The following is a 22,409-nucleotide window of genomic DNA, read 5'->3' on the forward strand; positions in this document are numbered from 1 at the left end:
TTAAGTTTTTCATACCTTGATTGAAGATAAGTTAAATAATAGCTATTCTAATTATTCATAAAAATTATATATTCCGTGGTTTTTAACTTTTGAAAATTCTTATGTAATTGACCCGAAAGCTGCTAATGTGAAATGGAGACAGGTAGTGGCACGGAAGCTAGTTAAGAGTTGCTTTTCTGATTTGCTTTTCAGGAGTAATCTTGCTACTTGATGGTTTTTGATAATTGGTAGTCCCAAGTGCTTACGTTAAATAAGTGACTTATTCTACCCACAGAGCATCACATTAACTATCATCTCTGTGGAAATTTTTTGTAGAGAGATTACCTACCTGAAAGTACATTTCAATTGTATGTGATACACATTCTTCTTTCCATATAGTATTATCTGTAAGATGCTGTTGCCTCCCTGGACTAAAATGTCTCTGTGTTGTCAGTGTCTTTTTTCTCCTACCTTTGCAGTTAAAATGCCTTAAGCCTGGCAAATTCTAACAGTAGTACATTTGCAAGGAATAATTTTGAACATTTAAACAGTTGAATGATACTTCCTTTTGAAGCCTTTGAAACATGGCCTTTCAAAAAGAACATATTTTAGAGTTTATAATGACATTTGAAAACAACAAGTGGAAAACAGTCACAAGGATGGTAGTCCAAAGTGTCATTAAGATTGGTTTTAACATATTCTCCAGGTTTTACTGTGTGGATATAAACACACTTAATAGTTTCATTTAGGGGCCGGGCGCGGTGGCTCAAGCCTGTAATCCCAGCACTCTGGGAGGCCGAGACGGGCGGATCACGAGGTCAGGAGATCGAGACCATCCTGGCTAACGCGGTGAAACCCCGTCTCCACTAAAAAGTACAAAAAACTAGCCGGGCGAGGTGGCGGGCGCCTGTAGTCCCAGCTACTCGGGAGGCTGAGGCAGGAGAATGGCGTGAACCTGGGAGGCGGAGCTTGCGCCTGTAGTCCCAGCTACTCGGGAGGCTGAGGCAGGAGAATGGCGTGAACCTGGGAGGCGGAGCTTGCAGTGAGCTGAGATTCGGCCACTGCACTCCAGCCTGGGCGACAGAGCGAGACTCGGTCTCAAAAAAAAAAAAAAAAATAGTTTCATTTAGGATATTAAAATTTTGAAAGAGGAATTGTTGATCTTTTGAAAAATTATTTTTGAAGATTATATGCTTAAAGCCAGTCTGTATATTGATGTGTGAGAAAATAGTAAGATCTTTTTATATAACATTTTCCATTAGTAGCTTAGTAGTATACTGAGTGCGCACTATGGAATGTGCTATGCATTTCTGTAGTGATAGGTTACATTGCTGTAGGTTGAAGGGCCTTATAATGCATTCACTTTGGTACTTCAGTAACTAATTTAGATGGGCATATTATATTGAATTACGCTCCAAAAAACATTTTAGTAATTTTCCAGTTTACTTTGTATCTCTTTTAAAAGTTGCCATGAAGTAAACCATATTTTAAATTTTTTAAACATTGTATACATTTGAAATACTTTGTTAACTGAAAATTTGAGAATTTACCTTAGTGACAAATGAACTGTATTTATATTACAATTTTTATTCCATGTAACAATCTATTTTACCTGTTCTTTCCTTTATTCCCAGCTATGTTCTTTTTCTTGTGTTTTATATTTTTCCACCATCCCTGCCTGCTAAGCTTTTTATTTTGCTTGCCTCTTTTCTCTAAATTATTATCTTTATGTCTACTTTTGTAGTATACCCAGTAAAACTATTTAGATCATCTAACATTGCAGAACAAATAATATAATTTGGAAAAGATTAGGTAGAATTTTCATTTTCTGAAAGTTTTAATGTAAAGTGTTTTCCCCTCTTGTTAATATTACTTTCTCTACAAACATTAATTTCATTGGCTTATGTGGTGTGTATAGTTTTGGCTTGTTGGTAATGCACAGTTGTTCGCAGTAGTGAATACTCAGGTTCAATTTCAGTTTGTTTCCCACATAAACCAAGAGATAACTTAATCCATTTGGACTGCTAAAGATTTTAAAACGAAATATGAAACACTTACAACTAGGCTTTGGAAAGCTAGCATAATGCGACATTTTAAATTGTAAATAAAAATTTAAAATTTTGACTTCATATTGAATCAATTTTCTTAACTCACCAGTGAGAATTTATATTTGATAGTAGTAAGTTTTACTTTACAAAATATATGTGAAGTTATTCATTGTGATAAATAACTCCCCAGAGCCAAGACTATCTGGGCTCCAATCTCATCACTGCTGTTTAGTCCTATGTACTCTTGAGAGGATTTTTCTGTGTACCTCAGGTTCCTCTTCTGTAAAATGGAGCTTAGAGGGTTTATTAAATGAGGTAAGAGATGTAGGGCATTTTAAAAAGGGCCTGGCACTTAGTAAACTGCTCAATAAACATTACCTCTGATTAAAATGCTTTGATTTCCTTTGATTAATAAACATAATCTAAATAAGTTACTGAAAACTTTTTAACAGTTATACAAATAAATGAGGAAACAAACTTAAAGCTGTCATTGAACCTGTGTAGTTTGAGAGTGTTTTGCCTTTTTATACACGTTTGTTTAATAATTAAGCATTAAACCTTAAAATTTTATATTATGAAAAGGAAGGTTAGCTCTGATGATATTACTTGGATTTATATAATCTGAAAGATTATTTACAAGTGCAGGACACATTATGATGTGTGAAGCACTGATTATCAGTAATTTTTCATACTTTATAAACTACCATAGCATAGCTGAACTGAAATGTCTATTTAATCACCCTTCTACATTCTCAGTATTATATCCATTTTAGTTATATTCATGATGACAAAGATGTTGAAATATAAATTAATGTTATAATAAAGTTGAAAATAAACTGAGAATTTTAAGGAGTAAGGAAATAGGGAAAGTTTTGATTGCTTGAAAGTATTTACAGCCTGCTGTGTGTATCTTGTGTCATTTATTTGCCATGTGTAGTGCTGAAAAGTGTCTTTTATGTATAGCTGCCTTGGCTGTCGAAGAGCTTGGCTTTGAGCGATTTCATGCATTAATTCAGTAAGTAACATTGGAACATTTAAAATACTTACTCTGTGGACACATTGCCACTTTAAGTCTGTTCATACTGTGCAAAGGTTCTTAGTTTTACATAGAAATGCGCTACTTAAACATAAATTTTAAATCCATTGCTTCAGGATTAATTTGCCTTTAAATTAAAATAGTTTGTAAATGTTTAAATTATGCTGAGTCCTTAACTATCCAAATACGCTTTTTAAAAATATTAAAAAGCTTTTTCACCATTACAATGAAACATTAGCTTAATGTTTTTGTGTCCTTAACAAATATAAACATTTTTAGTAGGATAAATATTAGAATTATTTCTTATTTGGCAGTATCTGTTTTCTATACCTTTTATTAAGAATGCCCATATTTTTGTTAGAGCATTTAAACTTTTTATTACAAAGTTAAAGGTAAAGATGGCTGTTGATAGAATTATGGGTGGCATTTGGTTTAAAATGTAACATTAATTTCTTTTAAAAGAAGCCGCAAATGTAAGTTATCTTTGGCATTCAGATATTTGTTAAGTAATTTCTAGGATTTAAAAAGTGAAGTGTTCTTTGTGTTTACCCCTCTTACAAGAAGGCCACTCTATTGTTTAAATAACTGTATATTATTGAAGAATTTACTGATGCCAGACAGTTCACCTAAGAGATGAAGAGGTTCCCTGCCAAGTAGGTGTTCTTTCTTAATGATACATATCGTATATTGTGATAGTTGTCAGAAATAGCTTTTGGTTTTAGTGGCTAAATTTGTATTTGAAAAATTTAGAAATGTCCCCAAAGTTTCCTGTTTGTATGTGTATGTTTTAATGTATAAGAAAATTTAAAAATTTTCCCTTTTATGAATGTAGTTAACCTCATCATGATACCAATACTTAATTCTTTTTTTCCCCCAGAAAAAGATCATTCAGAAGTTTACCAGAATTAAAAGATGCTGTCTTGGACCAGTATTCAATGTGGGGAAATAAATTTGGAGTATTGCTTTTTCTGTATTCTGTATTACTGACAAAGGTGTGTTCAAGAAAATGCTTTTTCTGCCTTTGATTAATGTTATTTAGTGCTGTTTTTCCTGCCGTGATGAGTAATTTTATTCCTGATGCTGTTTTTAAATTCTTAGAATAAAAATCTTTTACGCTGAAAATTAGTTAATTTCTGTTTCCTCAGCACTCACTCGTTACTTAAGCAGTTTCATGCTTACTTTCACCTCTGCTCTTTTGGACTACAGAGATGATCAATAATGTTCTAATTGTGAAATGCTGTCAGTTCTTCCAAATTGTGTTTCCTTTGATCCTTCCGTGTAGCACTTGACCCCTTAACCCCTTCTGGAAGCTGTTTTTGACCTTCATTCCCTTTCTTGATTTCTTTTTTTTTTTTTTTTTGTGATAAATCACTGTTTGAGTTTTCTTTCTATAACGTCTCACAATTCTTACTTTGTTTTGTTTTCTTTGATAGCTTCCTTTCCTTCTTTACCTGTTACCTCCTGCTCTTTTCTCTCCTCCTCTAAATTTTTATATTCCAGAAATTTTCTTCCCTGGATCCAGTATACCTTTTATGGATATATCATTTACTCAGGTTACCTTTATAAATAGCTATTTAATAGTTCCAATATGTCCCTTTCTAGTCCTTACTCTTTTTCCCCAAATACCAGTCTCATAGCTCTAGTAACGTGTTAGTCTCAGTTGACTATCCTATTATATCTATCATGTCTGAAATCAGACTTCTTTTATTTGACAAATGTTTTTTGAGCATTGACTCTATGCTAAGGACTATGTTTGTATTAATAATATGGGATACATTTTTAGTGATACGCATTTAGTGTTGTAAAAAAAATGACACATTAATAATTCCATTATGGCAGTGTGTTTTGGCGTTTGGTGTTCTGTCTGAACCTATTAGATGGAATCAAGGGCACACTGTTTCTAGTAGGGACCATCTGATAGAGATAGGACCTTGATGCATGAGGGCAAGTTTTCTGTATGGAAAAGCTGGAGGAAATTTTTTCCAGCAGTGGGCACTGCAAGTATAAAAGTGTAAGGGATTGAGGGTATAATGCAGGTTTAGGGAGCTCTAAGTAGTTGAGCCTTAACTGCAGCATAAGACACCAGGGAGGCAATTGTGGAAGATGAGACTGGGCACGTACGTAAGAAAAGACTTAGAGTATGAAGGCCTTTCTACATACACTGTGCAAAGAGTAGGTTTCATCTGCTCAGAATTGGAACACAGTAAACAGTTTGAACAAAGGAGTGACAAGATCTTTTTGTTGATAAAAGATGTATTAAATTGGGATAGGGAGTTGTGATGGATAAGAGTTGGTGTTTGTAGTACAAGACTAGAGTCAGGAAAACTAGAAAAGTGGGTATTGAAATAAGAGAAGCCTAAACTAGGACAGGTCATGGAGTGGAAAAGAAAGGGAGCATATTTAGAAATGTAAATAAATACTTATTTGGATTATTAAGTATAAATAAGAGAACCAAAAGTGCTTAGTTGTGTAGATGTTGGGAGTAGCAGTGAAAGTGGTATCTAAGATGACTGGTTTCTTCTAAGTTCTTCTTGACTGTTCAGTATTCTCTAACTTTATAATGCTCAAAATGTTTGATATCTCCTGTTTCTTCTTCTTTACAGACAATAAATTATCATGCAAGTTGTCCTTCCTTGACCTGGTCTTTAAAATGATATCCGCTTCCTCATTAGTGATTGTGTCGCTTCTTGATAGTATTCATCTTGACATTATCATAGCCTGATTTGTTTTGTTTACGAGGATGGCACATGCAAGAGCTCATGCTTCTTTGTTTCCCCCTGCGAGATTTAGTCATTCATTAAAAATCTTGGTTGTTAATTAATCATCTATTTAATTCTTAGAAATGATAGAACCAACGGCTAAAGTTAAGTGAATAGAACAATGAATGGCAGTTTATCTTTGTCCTTTTTGGAATTGATGAGGTTACAATAAGTAGGTCTTCTGGTACTTACCCAGTATCTAGAACTTTTGGGAGCTGAGTGCCCTTCTGGAGGTGTAGAAAATATCAGGAAATTGGTTTTTAAGAAAAGAAGGCACTTCCTGGCCTTCTAATTTGCATTTTGTAAGTATACATTTGAATGACCAGTATTTGTGAAGTAATACTTACAATCAGAAGTAAACCTTCCATTTTATGTACCAGTTAAATAATTAAAATGCAAGTTATTTAATGTTATATCTCTATCAGTATTCATGTGTGTATGTATTTACTGCAATAAGTTTTTACATGATCTAAAAAAAATCAGTTTCCTTAACAGGTTAATATTCATTTAACTTTTAAATAATTCATTTATTAAATAATTTCTCCTTTCTCCGATTAAAAGTTAATTCTCTCTCCTTGCCCCTTTAACCAACAGTACATATTTCATCCATGAGTGTTCTTTATATAGAACCCATGAAAGAAAATAAAAGATATTTGAGGAACTACTTTTTACAGTTATCTCAAATGTCCCCCCACTTCAAATCTGAGTTACTCATGGTAGAAAAGTTACTTAAATAATTGTATTAGTTTATAGTGTAAACTAGTCAGTTTTTCAACTATCATAATTTTCATTTTCGTTTTTTGAAATAAGTCAATGAGTTCTTTGTTTCTTTAGGGCATTGAAAACATAAAAAATGAAATTGAAGATGCAAGTGAACCCTTGATAGATCCTGTATATGGACATGGCAGGTAATTAACTAAAATCTCTTGTCTCCTCATGTGAACTCTAGTTTTTAGAAACCTGACTTACGATAAAACATGACTGAGTCAGGTAATTTTGCTTGTCAGTGGTGTTAACAGTATAACATCTATGGATTTGAGCACTTCTTTGTTTTATGCATTGTTTGCTTGATGTATGAAATGTTAATTTCATTTTATGTATGCGTTGTATTTATTGTGGCAAATATTTTGTTTTAAGATAACAGTGGGGAGGTATTTTAACAAATCCATTTATGATTTTTTAATGATAAAATTTATTCATTTTGACTTAGAAATAATTATATCTTTGTAAATGCTTCTCTGCTTGGGAGAAAAAAATTCCCAGTTTTCTTCTCGGACCACCCTCCTTCTCAAGCTTTTTATGGCTATTTTTACCAAAAGTCAATGAAACAGTGATAGTTAACCTACTCTAATACATGAGTCCTTTTTAGACCTTTCTGCCTCAAAGATGAAAATTCATGTATCTTTCATCAAAGACAAAATATTAATAATTATATATTCATTTTTAAAGATTGTAAATATTAAGTAAATTATTAGTCTATCATTTTTTATCCATTTAAATATATGTTAGGTAAAGCTGTTAAATGTATGTGAATATGTAGAACAATAAATACCACTGTGCTGATATACTTAGTGATACATTTAGCAAGGCCGAATATATAAAATGGAACATGTAAGGTTTTCCCTAACTTTGTAAATTCTTACATAATTTAATCTGAAAAGTCATTACTTTATACCTTGCTATAGGAATTGTTTGATTTGGCAACTAGTTATATTCATATTTAATTGCTTTTTAATATTTATTAATAGCCAAAGTTTAATTAATCTCCTGCTGACGGGACATGCTGTTTCTAATGTATGGGATGGTGACAGAGAGTGCTCAGGAATGAGTAAGTACATTCTTTGTTATGTTGCTCTCTTTGATGAATAATATTTCAGTGGAATACAGCTGATTTTTATTCATCTATTTAATGGCTCTACATTACCTAGAAGTTAAGTGCTTTCTAATTAGAAGAATCCTTTACAGTTTTCAAGGCACCATAATGTTAAGACCATTAATCTTGGAGCCAGGCGATCTTGGGTTCAAATCCCAAATGTATGACTTTAGTCAAGTTACTTCTCAAGCCTTTCATTTTCTCTGGTATAAAACTGGGATTTATGACTCTTAATATATATAAACACAGTGCATATTTATTCAGAGATAGTACTGCATTCTTTGCTTAAAATTGAGCATTACAAAGCCTGGTGATGTGAAATACTTACTTTGGGTTTTTGCCTATGTTACTTTTAATGTGCATACTTTAAAACACAGAGCAAATTTAATACTGTCTGAGACTTTTAAACTACCAACTCTTCCACTACCACTTCCATTTCTGGTCTCAATTATTTCTTTCCTGTGGCTTCACGTGTTGCCAGGCACATTGAAATGGATCCCATTTTGGCCAATCCATTCCATTAAGGAGAGCTGATACATAACTGAATAAAATTGCCTTCAGTTTATTACTGGGTCAGTCTGAATTCATTTATTTATTCATTTAACTTAAATTGAGTAACCACAGTATACCTCCAAGAAGTATGTAGTATAGGACACGAAGCTCCAGAGTTCTCAGAGCTCACAGGCAGAGCAAATATAATTGAGAAAATAATAGTTACCACTTTTTGCTCCCATTGAAGTGATTCATGATCTTCCATTTGAATTTTTCTCTAATTCCGAAATGTGTAGTTAATTAACAGAAACATGAAAGGGTATAATATTAAGGAAAAATCATTAAAATTAAAACTTCAGAATTAAAAAGCACCATAGTAAAACCCATTTTACTATTTAAGAAATTTAAGAACTAAGGTCACTTCTTATTTAATTCATATGCAAAATTATTTACTTAGTGGTGAGGTTAGAATGAGAACCAAGTTTTGCTGATTTCTAATAAAGGTCAGAGTTTAAACAGTGAAATTCATGAACAAAAACTACAAATTATCTTGCTCAGCTCTCTGTAATTGAGCTTATCCTGTTCTTCAGCCCTTATTCTGATTCATAGCTGAAAGCATTTAATCCTGTCAGTGAAAAAAAGTCTCATCTCAGTCTCTCTTGGGTAATATACAGGTTTTCTAGGTCTCTCTGTTTCGCTCTCACCTGTGATGGCTTCTGCACACTCCCCTCTTTCTTCTTCTTCCAGTTGTTTCTGGACCCTCAGGTATCTTATCTCATATGATTAGGGAAGCAATAGGTGTTTGCTGAACTTGGGTCGAGGTGCCTCATCCCACTTGACCCTCTGTCCTTGCTGCTTCTTACTGTGTGCTCTGGCCTGACCCTTCCCACACTGTCTTTAGCGCATCACTCTCTCTCACACTTGGTACCCATCAGTGTGGTTCATCTTTCCACGCATTCTCCGGATTCTCGATAGCTTATCCTAGTCCCCAAACCGGAATACTCCTCTGCCTCCCTCGGCTTTTCCTCACCCAGCCTCTCGTAGACTGAGATGAGGTACCTTTCATTGGCAGGATTAACAGTCAGAATGAGGTTTCAAGAATAGGAGGCTCCATGGTCAGGTGCGGTGGCTCACACCTGTAATCCCAGCACTTTGGGAGGCCGAGGCGGATGGATCACCTGAGGTGAGGAGTTCGAGACTAGCCTGGCCAACACAGTGAAACCCCTTCTCTACTAAAAATATAAAAATTAGCCAGACGTGGTGACGCACGCCTGTAGTCCTAGCTACTCAGGAAGCTGAGGCAGGAGAATTGCTTGAACCCGGGAGGCGGAGGTTGCAGTGATCTGAGATCATGCCACTGCATTCCAGCCTGGGCGACAGAGCGAGGCTCCATCTCAAAAAAGAAAAAAGGAATAGGAGGCTCCTTAGGCAGCTCTTGCCGTGAAATCGTTACTTCCTTTACAGAATGTATTAGTCAATTATCAGTTTCAGTTCTTGAGATGTACACATACATCGTTTTTGTTTCTTGAAATAATGCTTTTCAAGACTGTCATCTTGCTGTGGACCCTTTTTCTGTGTAGTTTAAAAGCCAAACTAAGCAATAACTTTGAAATAGCTAACTTGGAAAAGAAAATCGGGTATATTTCCTGCATTTTGGAATGTTTACTTGAAGCGAACTGTTTTCAATCATTAAACTTAAAAATGAGAAAAATACCCCACTTATCTTTCACTGAACTTGTTGGTTTTTCCGAGATAACACATAGGACACATTTTCTCTCCCGCTGCCAGGCTGGTGATTACTGCTAGAAAAGAAACCTTATTATCAGTTTTATTGGTTGGGCGTACTGTAAATTAATCCTACTTAACTCATTTGAACTCTCACTGCTGACTGCACATTGTAACCGTTTTTTCTACTCCTTATAACTCATTTATCTACAGCTGCTTAAGGCAGTGGATTCAAATCCCTTCTCCTCTTTATCTGTCTCTAACTTTACCTCTGCCCACTCACTCTCAGCCGACTTTAGAATCTCAAGCTGTCTTTTTTTCACCATATTCTTTTTTCCTGTTTTAGAAGAACTATATATCTTTCCAGAGTTGCTGTTGATTCCATTTATAGTCTCTTCTATTAAATGTGACTCTCTTCCCTGGTCTACACAAAATTTAGGTGGCTTCTGCTGCTTAAAACAAAAACCGTGATGTGTAACGACCAGACAACAAAGCCTCTTTCTCTCCATCCTTTTACCAGCAGAATTTCCTTGCCTGCATTACTAAAATATTTACTCTTTATGATCTGAAATCTGTGTCATTTGCTCTTCTAAAGCAAAGACCTCACTATCTGCTAAAATCATAGCGTTTTCTTACCCCTCATTCTCCTTGAAAGTGGCACACTGCATGACTCATTTACTAACTCTGTACCACGGACAGGAATCTTTGGATTAAAATCTCAGTCTCAGCTTCTTCTCTATAAATGGGGCAGATACCTACCTCTCAGGTATACTGTGGAATTTAAATAAGATAAACTCCCATGCCATCTCACGTATGTATTATAGCACTCAAGACTAACATGTAGTGTAAGAGGCAGTATATCATAATGATTAAGTATGTTAGCTGTGCGGAATTAGACTACTGTGGTTGAAATCTCAGTTGTGCCATTTATTAAACTGTGGAATTAAACAAGATACTTCACTCAGTGCCTCTTTCTCATCCTCCAGTGGGAATGATTATCACAGGATAGTTAGAATGAGGTGAGAAAATGGCAAAAAAGATATTCATCAAGTCCTTAAACACTGTTCAATACATGTTTGCCACTGCTGCATAATGAGCACTCTTAACAACTGGTTCTCAAACTTGTCTGCACATCACAATTACCTAGGAGAAATTTAAAATCATCAATAGTTGTAACTGCCCTTTGTAGAAAATTGAAACACTCGAGGGCAAAGGTTGTTACGCAGTGTGCCATAATGTTTCTGATGTTAATTTATTCAACAAGCTTTATTTGAAAACCTGCTAGTTATTTGTACCTTACTGTCAGGTATCTAATGACTTGCTGAGTCCTCGAGATTCTCCATTCTTGAATTTTCTCTCACAGAGGACAAGTGTACTGCAGAACGCTGCGCCATGGTGGAACAAGTAGAGACCTTGGGAGTGGTGATGGCACCAGTTAGTTTATGCCTCTCCTGTTTGACTGTGTGCAAACTACTAAGTTATCTGAGCCTCGGTTTTCTTACCTGTGCATTGAGGTTAAAAATAGACATATTCACATACGCTGCCTAGCACAAGCACAGAAATGCTAGCTGCTCTCTTTTTTTCTTCCTTTGCCAAGTCTGTTGTGGTCTCATTACTCTCACCTGTCTAGACTATCCTGCTATAGTCTAGACTATCTGTCATTCCACTCCAGTATATTCTACAAACTGACAGGTTAATGATTTTGTTTTACATGTCCTGTTAGGTTATTTCTCTGCTCAGTGCCTTCCGTGACTCTCTTGCTAATGCTTACCAACTACAGTTTCAGCTTCTTAGCGTTCAAGAGCGTCTGTGTTCCTACTCAACCCTATGTTTATAATCTTTTACTAGTCTCCTTCACAAATCCAGTGCCTTAATCCACTGGTTCTCAAACTTGGCTGCACATCACAATTAACTAGGAGAAATTTAAAATCACATGCCTAGGCCCTACCACCTAGAGATTGTAATGGAATTGTTCTCAGCTGGAATCTGGGCATTTATATATTTTTAAGCAAGTGATACTGTGTAGTCAGGATTAAGAACCACTGCTCTTTTCAGACAGCTAATGGTACTTTCCCCCAAATGTCCTCCTGCTCATTCCATCTGGCTCCATTAAAATGTTAACTCCTACTTAATGTCTCTCCACCTACCCCTACAGCAGGAAAAGTTTTCTCCTCCCTCTGATCATATATGGTGCTTTACCTCAGTCTGCTTCATTCTATTATACCTCGCATCATAGTTATTTGTGTACATGTTCTTGTTTCTATAAACGAGGTGCGTAGGCTTTTGAGGGAAACTAAGTTTTTTCTGTGGGCCAGTGTAGGCATTTTAGAAATAGGATCTTAATCTTTACAACAACCCTTCAAGGAAAGTATTACTCCGTATGTTATAAAGAAGGAAACTGAAGTCTAGAGAGGTAAAGCAACTTGCCTAAGAATTTTCAACTAGTAACAATTTAGTTATAATTTTTCTTTCTGTATTACCTCCTACTATGTTGTCAGAGCAGGAAATAAGTCCAGTAAATGCTGAATGAATGTATGTCTGATGTCAGTAAATGTATTTTTTTCCTAGTCTGTCTTTTGCCTTGTTTCCTTATGGTAAACATTTAGATTGCTTCCATTTTTGGCTCTAAGAAACTGCCGTAGTAAACATATTTTGTATATAAGTATTTCCGTATATATTTAAGTATATATACCTACAGGTTAGATTTCTGAAAGTAGAAAGTATATTGAAATTGTAGGCATCTGTTAATTTTTTTTTTTTTTTACTTACAGCTTTGTTGAGATATTCACATATGCTTGTCACCCATTTAAAATGTACAATTCAGTGTTTTAAATATTTTCTGAGTTGTTTAGCCATCATCACAATCAATTTCAAAACATTTCTATCATCCCAAAAAGAAACCCTGTTCCCATTAGCAGTAACTCCTTATACTTCCTTCCACGCCAGCCGTGGCAACTGCTCATCTACTTTCTGCTCTATAGATTTGCCTGTTCAGGCTGTTTCATAGAAATGGAATCATACATTATCTGGTCTTTGGTGACTGATTGATTTCACTTAGTATAGTATTTTCACGTTGACCATGGTTTAGCATGTACCAGTACTTCACTCCTCTTTATTGATGAATAACATACCATTGCGCAAATGTACCACATTTATTCATTCACCAACTAATGGACATGTGGAGTGTTTCCACTCGGCCATTATGAGTAATGCTGTGAGGAACATTCATATACAGGTTTTTATGAGATCTATATTTTAGTGTTTCTTTGCCATAGACCAAGGAGTTGCAATCCTGGGTCATACAGTAACTCATAAGGTTTAACTTCTTGAGGAACAGCTGTTAAATTTTGATAGATAATGCCAGATGTTCTTCTAAAATTTGCTTTATCAACTGGTAAAAGTATAAACTTATTCTTTCAAGTGTGTAGGAGAGTTCGTATTTTTCTGCATCCTGCCTGACACTTAGAATTGTCCATCTTTAACATTTTGTCAGTTTGTTGACAAATGATAGACTGTTTTAATTGACATTTCTCTGGTGCTCGTTGAGCCTGAGCTTGATCATCTCTGCACGTGTTTGTCAGTTTTTAGTCTTCTTCTTCTGTGAATTTCCTCTTCCCATCTTTTTGGCATTTGGGGAGAAGGAGCTATTTTCTTTTGTTCGGTTTCTAGGAGGTATTTATAAATTCTCTTAGTTCTTTCTCTATTTGACCTTTGCTGCAAGTATTGTCACCCAGCCTTCTCTCTCGTTAACTTTGTTAATGATATATTTTCTTATACCCAAGGCTTTTATTGATTGATTGATTGATTGAGACAGAATCTCACTCTGTCACCCAGGCTGGAGTGCAGTGGTGCCATCCCAGCTCACTGCAACCTCTGCCTCCTGGGTTCAAGCACTTCTGCCTCAGCCTCCCGAGTAGCTGAGATTATAGGTATATGCCCACACGCCCAGCTAATTTGGTATTTTTAGTAGAGATGGGATTTGACCGTGTTAGCCAGGCTGGTCTCGAACTCCCGACCTCAGGTGATCCGCCCGCCTCGACCTTCCCAAGTGCTGATATTACAGGCATGAGCTACTGTGTCTGACTGGCTTTCATATTTATGAGGTTAAATCATTTGGTCTTTTTTTTTATATGGCTTCTATTTGGGCTTTTTTTTTTTCCTCCCGTTGTATCAGTTTGATGTGTCTCCCACCCCCAGATTTTTTATTTTCATTTTTTAGAGACGGGGTCTCACTCTGTCACCCAGGCCATAGTGCAGTGGTGCAGTCATAGCTCACTGCAGCCTTGAACTGGGCTCCAGTGATCCTCTTGCCTCAGTCTCCCAAGTAGCTCAGACTACAGACGTGCACCATCATGCCTGGCTCCACCCCAAGATTAAACTAATATTCTCTAGTATTTTCCAAGAATACTTTTGTGGGCTTTTTGTTTTTTAATGTTTGGCTCTTTAGTCTATCTGGATTATGTTTTTATGAATGGTATGAGTTGGGGATCTGCCTTTTGACTTTTTCTCAAAGAATTATCTAATGTCCTAATTCCAGTCAGTTCTCCACAGATAGGAAATACATTTTTTGTTAGACACGTTTTTCCATATTTACATGTTTTTATTTCTTCTATTCCACTGATCTATTTACTAGTGACTTCTTATGCAAAACTTCACAATTACATAGTTTTATAATATACTTCGATATTCATTAGCATGTTTCCTGACATTATACTTTTACAAAATTGTCATAGTCATTTCTACATTATCTATTCCAATTGAACTTTTCTCTCAGCTTTTCAAGTTCCGGTTTTAAGACATCTTTGAAGATTTGGATTGATTATATTGTGTTTATAGGTTATTTTGAGGAAATGATATCTTCACAATATTATTTTCCCAACTATATTGTTTTGTACATTCTTTAGTAAAAATTACTTAGTGTTTTATATAGATTATATGGTCCTGAATCCATATACTTCATTCTGCCCCAGCTTTTGAAACCGTCTTTTGTTTCTCCAATAGAACAGAAATAAGGCACAATAGAAGTAATCAAACTAAATGTATTCTTGCCCGTTCTTTCACAGTGGCTAGTGTGATATTTTTCAAACTCAGTGAGATCATGTTTCTCTCTCCCTTAAAACCGTTCGATGGCTGGCTTCCCTATGCACTTAAAATAAAATCCAAACTCCTTCTAAGGCTCTCAAATCCTTTTGTGGTCTGTTTCCTCTCTACCTGCCATCCGTCTTCATTTTGTACCGTTACATGTATGTTGAGCTAAAGTTTTCTTTGATTTTGATTTTCTGGAGATTAATTTTTTCATGGTCTCTTTTTTATCTTAAAGGAATTCTTCAGTATTTGTATATTATTTTTGTCCATAGCATTTTTGTATGCTTATTTGATGGTTATTTTTATTTATTATTTTCTTTATGGGATAGGGAAAGAGTCAACTCTTGTAATGCAGAAACCCAGAAGTTTCATAGTTTTTTGTGGGTTTTTTTTGTTTTGTTTTTATAAAAAGAAATCAGTATTAACAGCCAGTCCAATGCATAGCTAATTGAAAGATGATGGACTCATACATAGAATAATGCATATGTTAATTAGCTCAGTTTAGCCATTCTACAATGTATACATATTTCAGAACATGTTGTACACCATAGATATATACAATTTTAATTTGTCAATTAAAAAGTAAACAGAAATGGATATTATAGTTAGGCCAAAAAATATCATGTTTCTTTGGTGCTTCTCTGGTTATATTCCACTTAGTATGTGGAACTCCTAAAAATGCAGTCAGAAACTGAATGAGTCTTCATGGTTTGTATCATTCTCTTTTATAAGATAATCAGGCTGGGCATATTGGCTTGTGCCTTTAATTTCAGCAGTTTGGGAGGCCAAAGCAGGAGGATCACTTGAGGCCAGGAGTTTGAAACCAACCTGAGCAAGATGGCAAGACCCCGTCTCTGATAATAAAAGATATTAAATTAATTCTGGCAAAGAAGACAAGAATATAATCAAAGTAATTAGAATTTTTTGCAAATGTGGAGTACATGCTTGGGACCAGAAGCATTTCAGATTTCTGATTTTTTTTTCAGATTTGGAAATATTTCCATTTTTCCTTACCGGTTTAGCAGCCCTAATCTGAAAATCTGAAATCCACAATGCTGTAATGAGCATTTCCTTCGAGAGTCATGTTGGCTCTCAGAATGCTTCAGATCTTGGAGCATTTTGGATTTCAGATTTTCAGATTAGGGATACTTGAAAATAGACATTTTCAAGGCTTATTGAGAAAGTCTCATACAAATAAATTCTGTAAATTGTAACGTGAGAATATTATATCCTCACTGTATTACAACTTGGCATAAAAGTAAATTTTCCTAGTGTGATGATGCTCTTGAAACTATCATAAGAAGGTAAAAATGTTAAGTACATATTCTGTTTAAGAAAATAGGCATAATACATTTTTAAAATGTTACCATCCAAACTAGGTGTCTAGGCATGTGTTTACTGATCAAATCTGAATAGTTCATTGCCCAAGAATTATGAACAACTAGTTTGCTGTATTTAGTAACATGATAATATTATTAGACATTTGTTTAAAAACCCAGGGAGACAGATGATGTAGTATCTAATTGTAACACTAGGTGGTGGTAACTGATTTTAGAAATTAAACTGTGAAACTGTTTCCCAATGTGTGTATTCTTTTTACATGAAAACATTTAAAGTTGCTTACATTTCAGAAGGAAAGGGAGAGAAAAGTTTGCAAAGATATGAAGTATCCATTTATACCTATTTGGGCTGTTCTCTCCCTTGTTTTGCTTGAACCTGAAGATTCTAAGACCTTTTAATCTCATGCCCTTTATGTTCTTATGAAGGATCCCAAAGCAAATAATCAATGTTTTTCATGTTAGACATTGAGAAATTTTTAAATATGTATTAATTCACTTTAAGTATATGAAAAAATGTTCAACATCACTGATCATGAGAGAACTACAAATCCTACAAATCAAAACCACAGTGAGATGTCATCTTACCCCAGTCAGAATGGCTATTAAAAAACAGCAAAAGAAGTGTGGCGAAGATAGAGAAAAGAGAACTCCTATATGCTGTTGGTAGGAATGTAAACTTATACAGCCACTATGGAAAACAGTATGGAGATTTCTCAAAAAAACTAGGATTACCATTTGATCCAGCACTGGTAAACTACTCAGTGTCTACCCGAAGACAAAGAAATCAGTTTATCAAAGGAATGCCTGCACTTGCATGCTAATTGCAGCACCATTTGCAATAGCAAAGATAGGGAATCAACCTAAGTGTCCCTCAACATGTCAGTGGATAAACTGGAATCTATAAACAATGGAACTGTATTTGGCCATAACAAAGAATGAAATCCTATTATTTGCAGTATACATGGATGGCACTGGAGGTCATAATCTTAAGTGAAATAAGCCAGAAACAACAAGACAGAATCACATGCTCTTACTTATATGTGGGATCTAAAAAAATTTGATCACATGGCGGTAGAGAGTGGAATGGTAGATAACAGAGACGGGGAAGGGTAAGTAGCGGGCGATGGGGGAAGCATGAGGGGAGTGGGTTAAAGTACAAACATACATACAGTAAGATGGAATAAATGCAATATTTGATAGCAGAGTAGGCTCACTATGCTTAACAAAACCATTGTTCTTGAGTGATGGAAATTCTTCATACCCTGGCTTGATCATTATGTAGTATATGTTTTTAAAAAAATTTCACATTTACCTCCTAAATTTGTAGAAATAAAACATAATTTAAAAAAACAAAATATACCCCTTATTAATATTAACATAAATAACATTTTAATAAATCATTAACAAAAATTAAGGAGAGTGACATTGTTTTAAATTTTTGCAAATCCCTTTAATGCTTGGCTTACTAGTAGACAGCCGGATCTTCATATATGCTTATAAATGTAGTCTGATACAACATAACAGATCATTCAACCTCTGTAAAACTCTGTAAAAAGGTAATTAACATCATATTATGAAAATCATGTTGATCTCACATAGTCTCTAAAAGGGTCCTGTGGTCCCTAAGGAATCCTAAACCATAATTAAAGAAGCATTGCTCTCCCCAATCTGTGCCTGTAAGAAGCTAGTGACAAAGTACAAACTGTATGTATATGCACCTTCTATTAATTTTGGATTTACCAATCCAGAAAGTTAAACTGTCAGCTCTTGCCTTACACCATCTAGATGTTGTAGTTAAGGCTACATAGTAAAATGTTGGCCACAAAAATGACAGAGTTAATATTCTTATTACATTAATTGATAAGAAAATATATCCTAATGGAAAAATGGACAAAACATGACCAGATGGTAAAAAGGACGCAAAATTATATATATATTATGTTCACAGTGAACATAATTTTTAACCAGAAAGAAATGCTTTTTAGATATATTATGGACCCAAATATATTATTATATTAATGTATGTTAGCTGAAGGGTATTGTTTATGAAAAGACTTCATTATCATCACATTTTTGTTCTCTGTGGTGTGTCTATTCTGACTTACCCACATCCATAACTTTAACTCTCATCTCTATGCTGACGATTCCCAAATCTTTATATCCAACCCTGACCTTTCTCCTCTGTATTCCTGAGCCTTACTTCCAGCTGTTTATCCCTCTCTAGCTAGAGCACGTAAAGGTACCTCAGTCCCAGCTTGTCTAAAACCAAACTCATGTTACCTCTTGACACGAGTCCAGAACCTACTGCTTAATTCTCTGTTAATCACTATTTATCATGTTCCCCAGGCCAGAAACATTTAAGGAAACTTTGCCAATTCTTCATTCCTTAAATGCATTGATTTTTTCATACCTGTTTGCTGTTTCTTCTGCTTTGAATTTTCTTCTTATCTTCTTTTTGGCCTGGAAAACTATAATATGCTTCAAGATTCAACTCCCTGTTAGCACTTTTATAAGCCTTCCCTAACACTGTAAGCAGATACTCTCATACCACTCCGTGTGTGTACAGAGAGACCACATGTTTTTTTCATCTGTCTTTGGTAAAGTTGGAGCCTTTCTATGGTGGAGATCATTTTCTGTTCATCTTTATTTCCCCAGTCTTAAGCACACGGCCTGTGTTTATTTACAGGAAAGAGGGATGGCATTAAATGCCCATGTTTTAAGTATTAGGCAAGTACAGTCACTGCTACCCAATGATAAATTTTACCAGTGATTAGCATATCCATTTTTGTTTTTCAAAATGAAAGTCAATTCAAGTTAGCTGTTTTACATAGGTATTAAGTTTCTTTTTCTTCTTGTATTTTTGTCAATAATTGCATGGATTTCAGGGAGTAAATTCTTTCATTTAAAAAGTTAACACTGAATATCGTTTTATAAATATATTTAATATACATGTGAAGTATCGCATTTACCCACCACAAACCTGATCTAATGGTATTTTGTAATGAGCAATACTGTAATGATTAGTTGACATTACCTTCTAATAAATACATGCTAAGTTTTAAAGTATAGTTTTCGGTAAAAGTTAAAAGTTTTGGTGTAGTATAAATATATATACATATAAGTACGTTTCAAATTTATACACACTACTACAATGCTAAGTTTTTGTTTTTTTGTTGTTTTTTTTGTTGTTTTTTTTTTTTGCAGAACTTCTTGGTATACATGAACAAGCAGCTGTAGGATTTTTAACACTAATGGAAGCTTTAAGATACTGTAAGGTAAATTGATTTTTAAGGTACTTTGAATGTTTTTTTTGTTCAGATGTCCACTATTGTGGATACTGTTTTGTTCCTCTGACAGCACATTTGAGCACAGCAATATTCAGACCGCTCTCTTCTTCCTTCCTATCCCCCACCCTAAACCAGCAGGGTTATTAAGTGTGGTTAAGCTGGCTGATTATGCTGAGTTTCCTATGCCAGGTCTATTGTTATTTTTTGTGGGAGGAGGGGCAGAACCCAGTACAAAATAATTCAAAAAAACTACAGACGTCTGTTATTGAATATGAATTTATTTTTGGCAAAATGAGGATGAAGAAAGCACTGTTTCTTTATTACCTAATGAAGAATATGCTTCACCAAAACAACTGGTAATACTTTATTAGACAAAGAGAAAGAATTGCCAGATGCCTGAAATTCTGACTTTTATCTATTCCGTCTGAAAAATGATTTCATACTAAAAAAAAATTCAAGCATTTTACAGCGTTAAACTCTTTGACACATGTACTAGGGTTAGGAACTGCCATGGAACTCTCATTTATTGCTGTTTATTTCATTCTCCTCCTACACAATCTGAAATCACCTGAAATGGATATTGTTAATAATTTTAAATGGGATGTAAATCATTACTGACTTGAACTTCATAAGATGTCACAATTTGGGAGAAAGAAGTAGGTCTAGTTTTTTTTCATTAAAAAAATTTTTTTAAATAGAAACAGGGTCTTGCTATGTTGCCCAGCCTGGTCTCAAACTCTTGACCTCAAGTTATCCTCCTATCTTGGCCTCCCTCCCTAAGTGCTGGGATTACGGCATGAGCCTAAGGCAGCGGCCTTCCTTTTCTATTTTAGAACAGGGTTCCATAGCAGTGGTTCGGATGGTGATGATTATATGTAATAACAATAACCATGGTTTATTCTCTTTCTTTTTTTGTCAGACAGCTTTCCTTTTTCATGGTAACACTTGAACACTGGGTGATATGCATATGATAATCAAATCGGATTTGTCCTGCCCTTACTCTTTTAGTAGTGATCATATTGTTAAACAGTATTTTCAGTGACTTTAACTGTATAAGCTAAAGCTATTCTGAAACAGCCTGGCAACTAGAGAATCAAAGTGCGTCCCCTTCCCCCTAACGCATATACAGAGACATTCATAGATCCTAAAGAAAGTTAAGCATGGAGGCGGGGGTTGGGGCAGGTGAGATGTGCTTACATGCCTGCGTCTTGTATGATGCTAGGGGGTGGAGATTTTATATTTGGAAATATTTCCTGTGTATCCCTTAAGACCTTGATGGTCTTTGCAGTTGCATTGCTTTCTCTACTGCTGTGCTCCAGCCACACTGGTGTCCTCTCACTTTCCCAGATATGCCCAGCCCTCTCCAGTTCTTGCTGTCCTTTCTGCCTGGAGTCATCCAGCTCTTAAGATGGATGGCTCAGTGTCCCCTTCAGGCTGGACTTCAGATCGTACCTCAGAGACTTTTTTCTTGACCACTCCCTCAGTTACTCCTTTCCACAATATTTAATAGGAATGATTAATGACCCTTTTTGTTTACTTAACTTTTTAAATCTTGAGTTTGCTTTTCTATTGTCTTCCCTAATGGAATAGAGACTCTTTGGAAACAGGGACATTGCTAGGTACGTATTAGGTGCTAGGTGCTCAGACATATTTGTTGAATGAATAAATGGACATATTCACCAGAATTGTAAGGTTTTCTAAATGTGAGCTTTACTTTGCTTTAATTTTTAGGTAGAACAGAAGGACATTTTTCTCCTCAAGATCTTAGTGGGAAGTCAATTGCTGCTGTATATTCTTCTGTTTATATATTGCTGTAGTGTTTTAGCAGTTAACTATGGTTTTAAATAAGATATAAGGACTCTGTTAATGGTGCAGCAAAACACACTAACACTTGCATATGTGAAAGGCAAAACTCTGTTCCTTCCAACTGCAAATGAGAGAGGGCAGCCAGGCAGGGCCACATGCAGGATTGCATCTGGGGACTGGGGTACAGCAAGCTGGAGCCATAGGAACAGCTTATGTACCTCAAGTAGGATGGGGTCAGCTAGATTGCCTGGACTCCCCTGTGGATTGGCTAATTTGAATACTTCTGGGGGCCTCTTGGGTTATCCCTAATAGTCTGGTACTTGACTCCAGGGTGATTAGGGTGATCCCTGGAGTGTGGGAGACCTATAATGGTAGTGGCTGGAGTAAGAACTTAATTAGCTATCTTTTTCAAGGAAATGACTGGCCTCTAGTCAGGGCCTCAAAAGTGAGTCAAGACAGCATTTTTTGAAAATCTGTATTACACTACAGTGTTCATCTCCAACTTCTCAAATTCTATGTATATTTTACATTTACTTTTTATCAGATGCTTAGAGGAATGGCATTAAGGAAGTCATTGTGCTTTTGTTAATTTTGTAAGTCTGAACATTTCCCCATGCTTTGATAAGTGTAGCAGATTTCCCTTTAAAGGCAAAATTAACATTTTGCAATATCATTTTGGCCATACAAGCATTAATACAATTAAGGTGATGAAATGATCTCTTTCTCCCTCCTGCAGTCTTTCTCCTTCTCAACACACACATGCAAACCCAACGAAGAATAAGGTGGCTATGGCTACTTTGACTCTACTTTAAAAAAAAAATAGATTTATAACTCACATACCAGAAAATTCACCATTTTAAAGCATACAATTCAGGACTTTTTAATAGATTCATGATGCTGTGCAATCATTACCCCAATCTGATTCCAAAATGTTTTCCTTACCCACAAAAAGACCCCTAAACCCGTTAGCAGTCACATG

At 35.3% G+C, this 22,409-nt stretch overlaps 1 protein-coding gene across 2 annotated transcripts in view; it reads left to right on the plus strand.

Moving 5' to 3' along the window:
- MINDY3 (MINDY lysine 48 deubiquitinase 3) overlaps nucleotides 1-22,409 on the plus strand; it is an 82,036-nt gene that overhangs the window by 19,280 nt on the left and 40,347 nt on the right. Inside the window, exons 5-9 of one of the 2 annotated variants that reach the window (XM_025396469.1) lie at nucleotides 2,991-3,042; nucleotides 3,941-4,055; nucleotides 6,657-6,730; nucleotides 7,571-7,650; nucleotides 19,542-19,612. In XM_025396469.1, coding sequence (XP_025252254.1) covers nucleotides 2,991-3,042; nucleotides 3,941-4,055; nucleotides 6,657-6,730; nucleotides 7,571-7,650; nucleotides 19,542-19,612 — 392 coding nt within the window. The remainder of the gene's footprint in view (nucleotides 1-2,990; nucleotides 3,043-3,940; nucleotides 4,056-6,656; nucleotides 6,731-7,570; nucleotides 7,651-19,541; nucleotides 19,613-22,409) is intronic. The other variant, XM_025396470.1, reaches the window with a different exon arrangement.

This window comes from Theropithecus gelada, chromosome 9 (assembly GCF_003255815.1).
Source record: "Theropithecus gelada isolate Dixy chromosome 9, Tgel_1.0, whole genome shotgun sequence".
Lineage (NCBI taxonomy): Eukaryota > Metazoa > Chordata > Mammalia > Primates > Cercopithecidae > Theropithecus > Theropithecus gelada.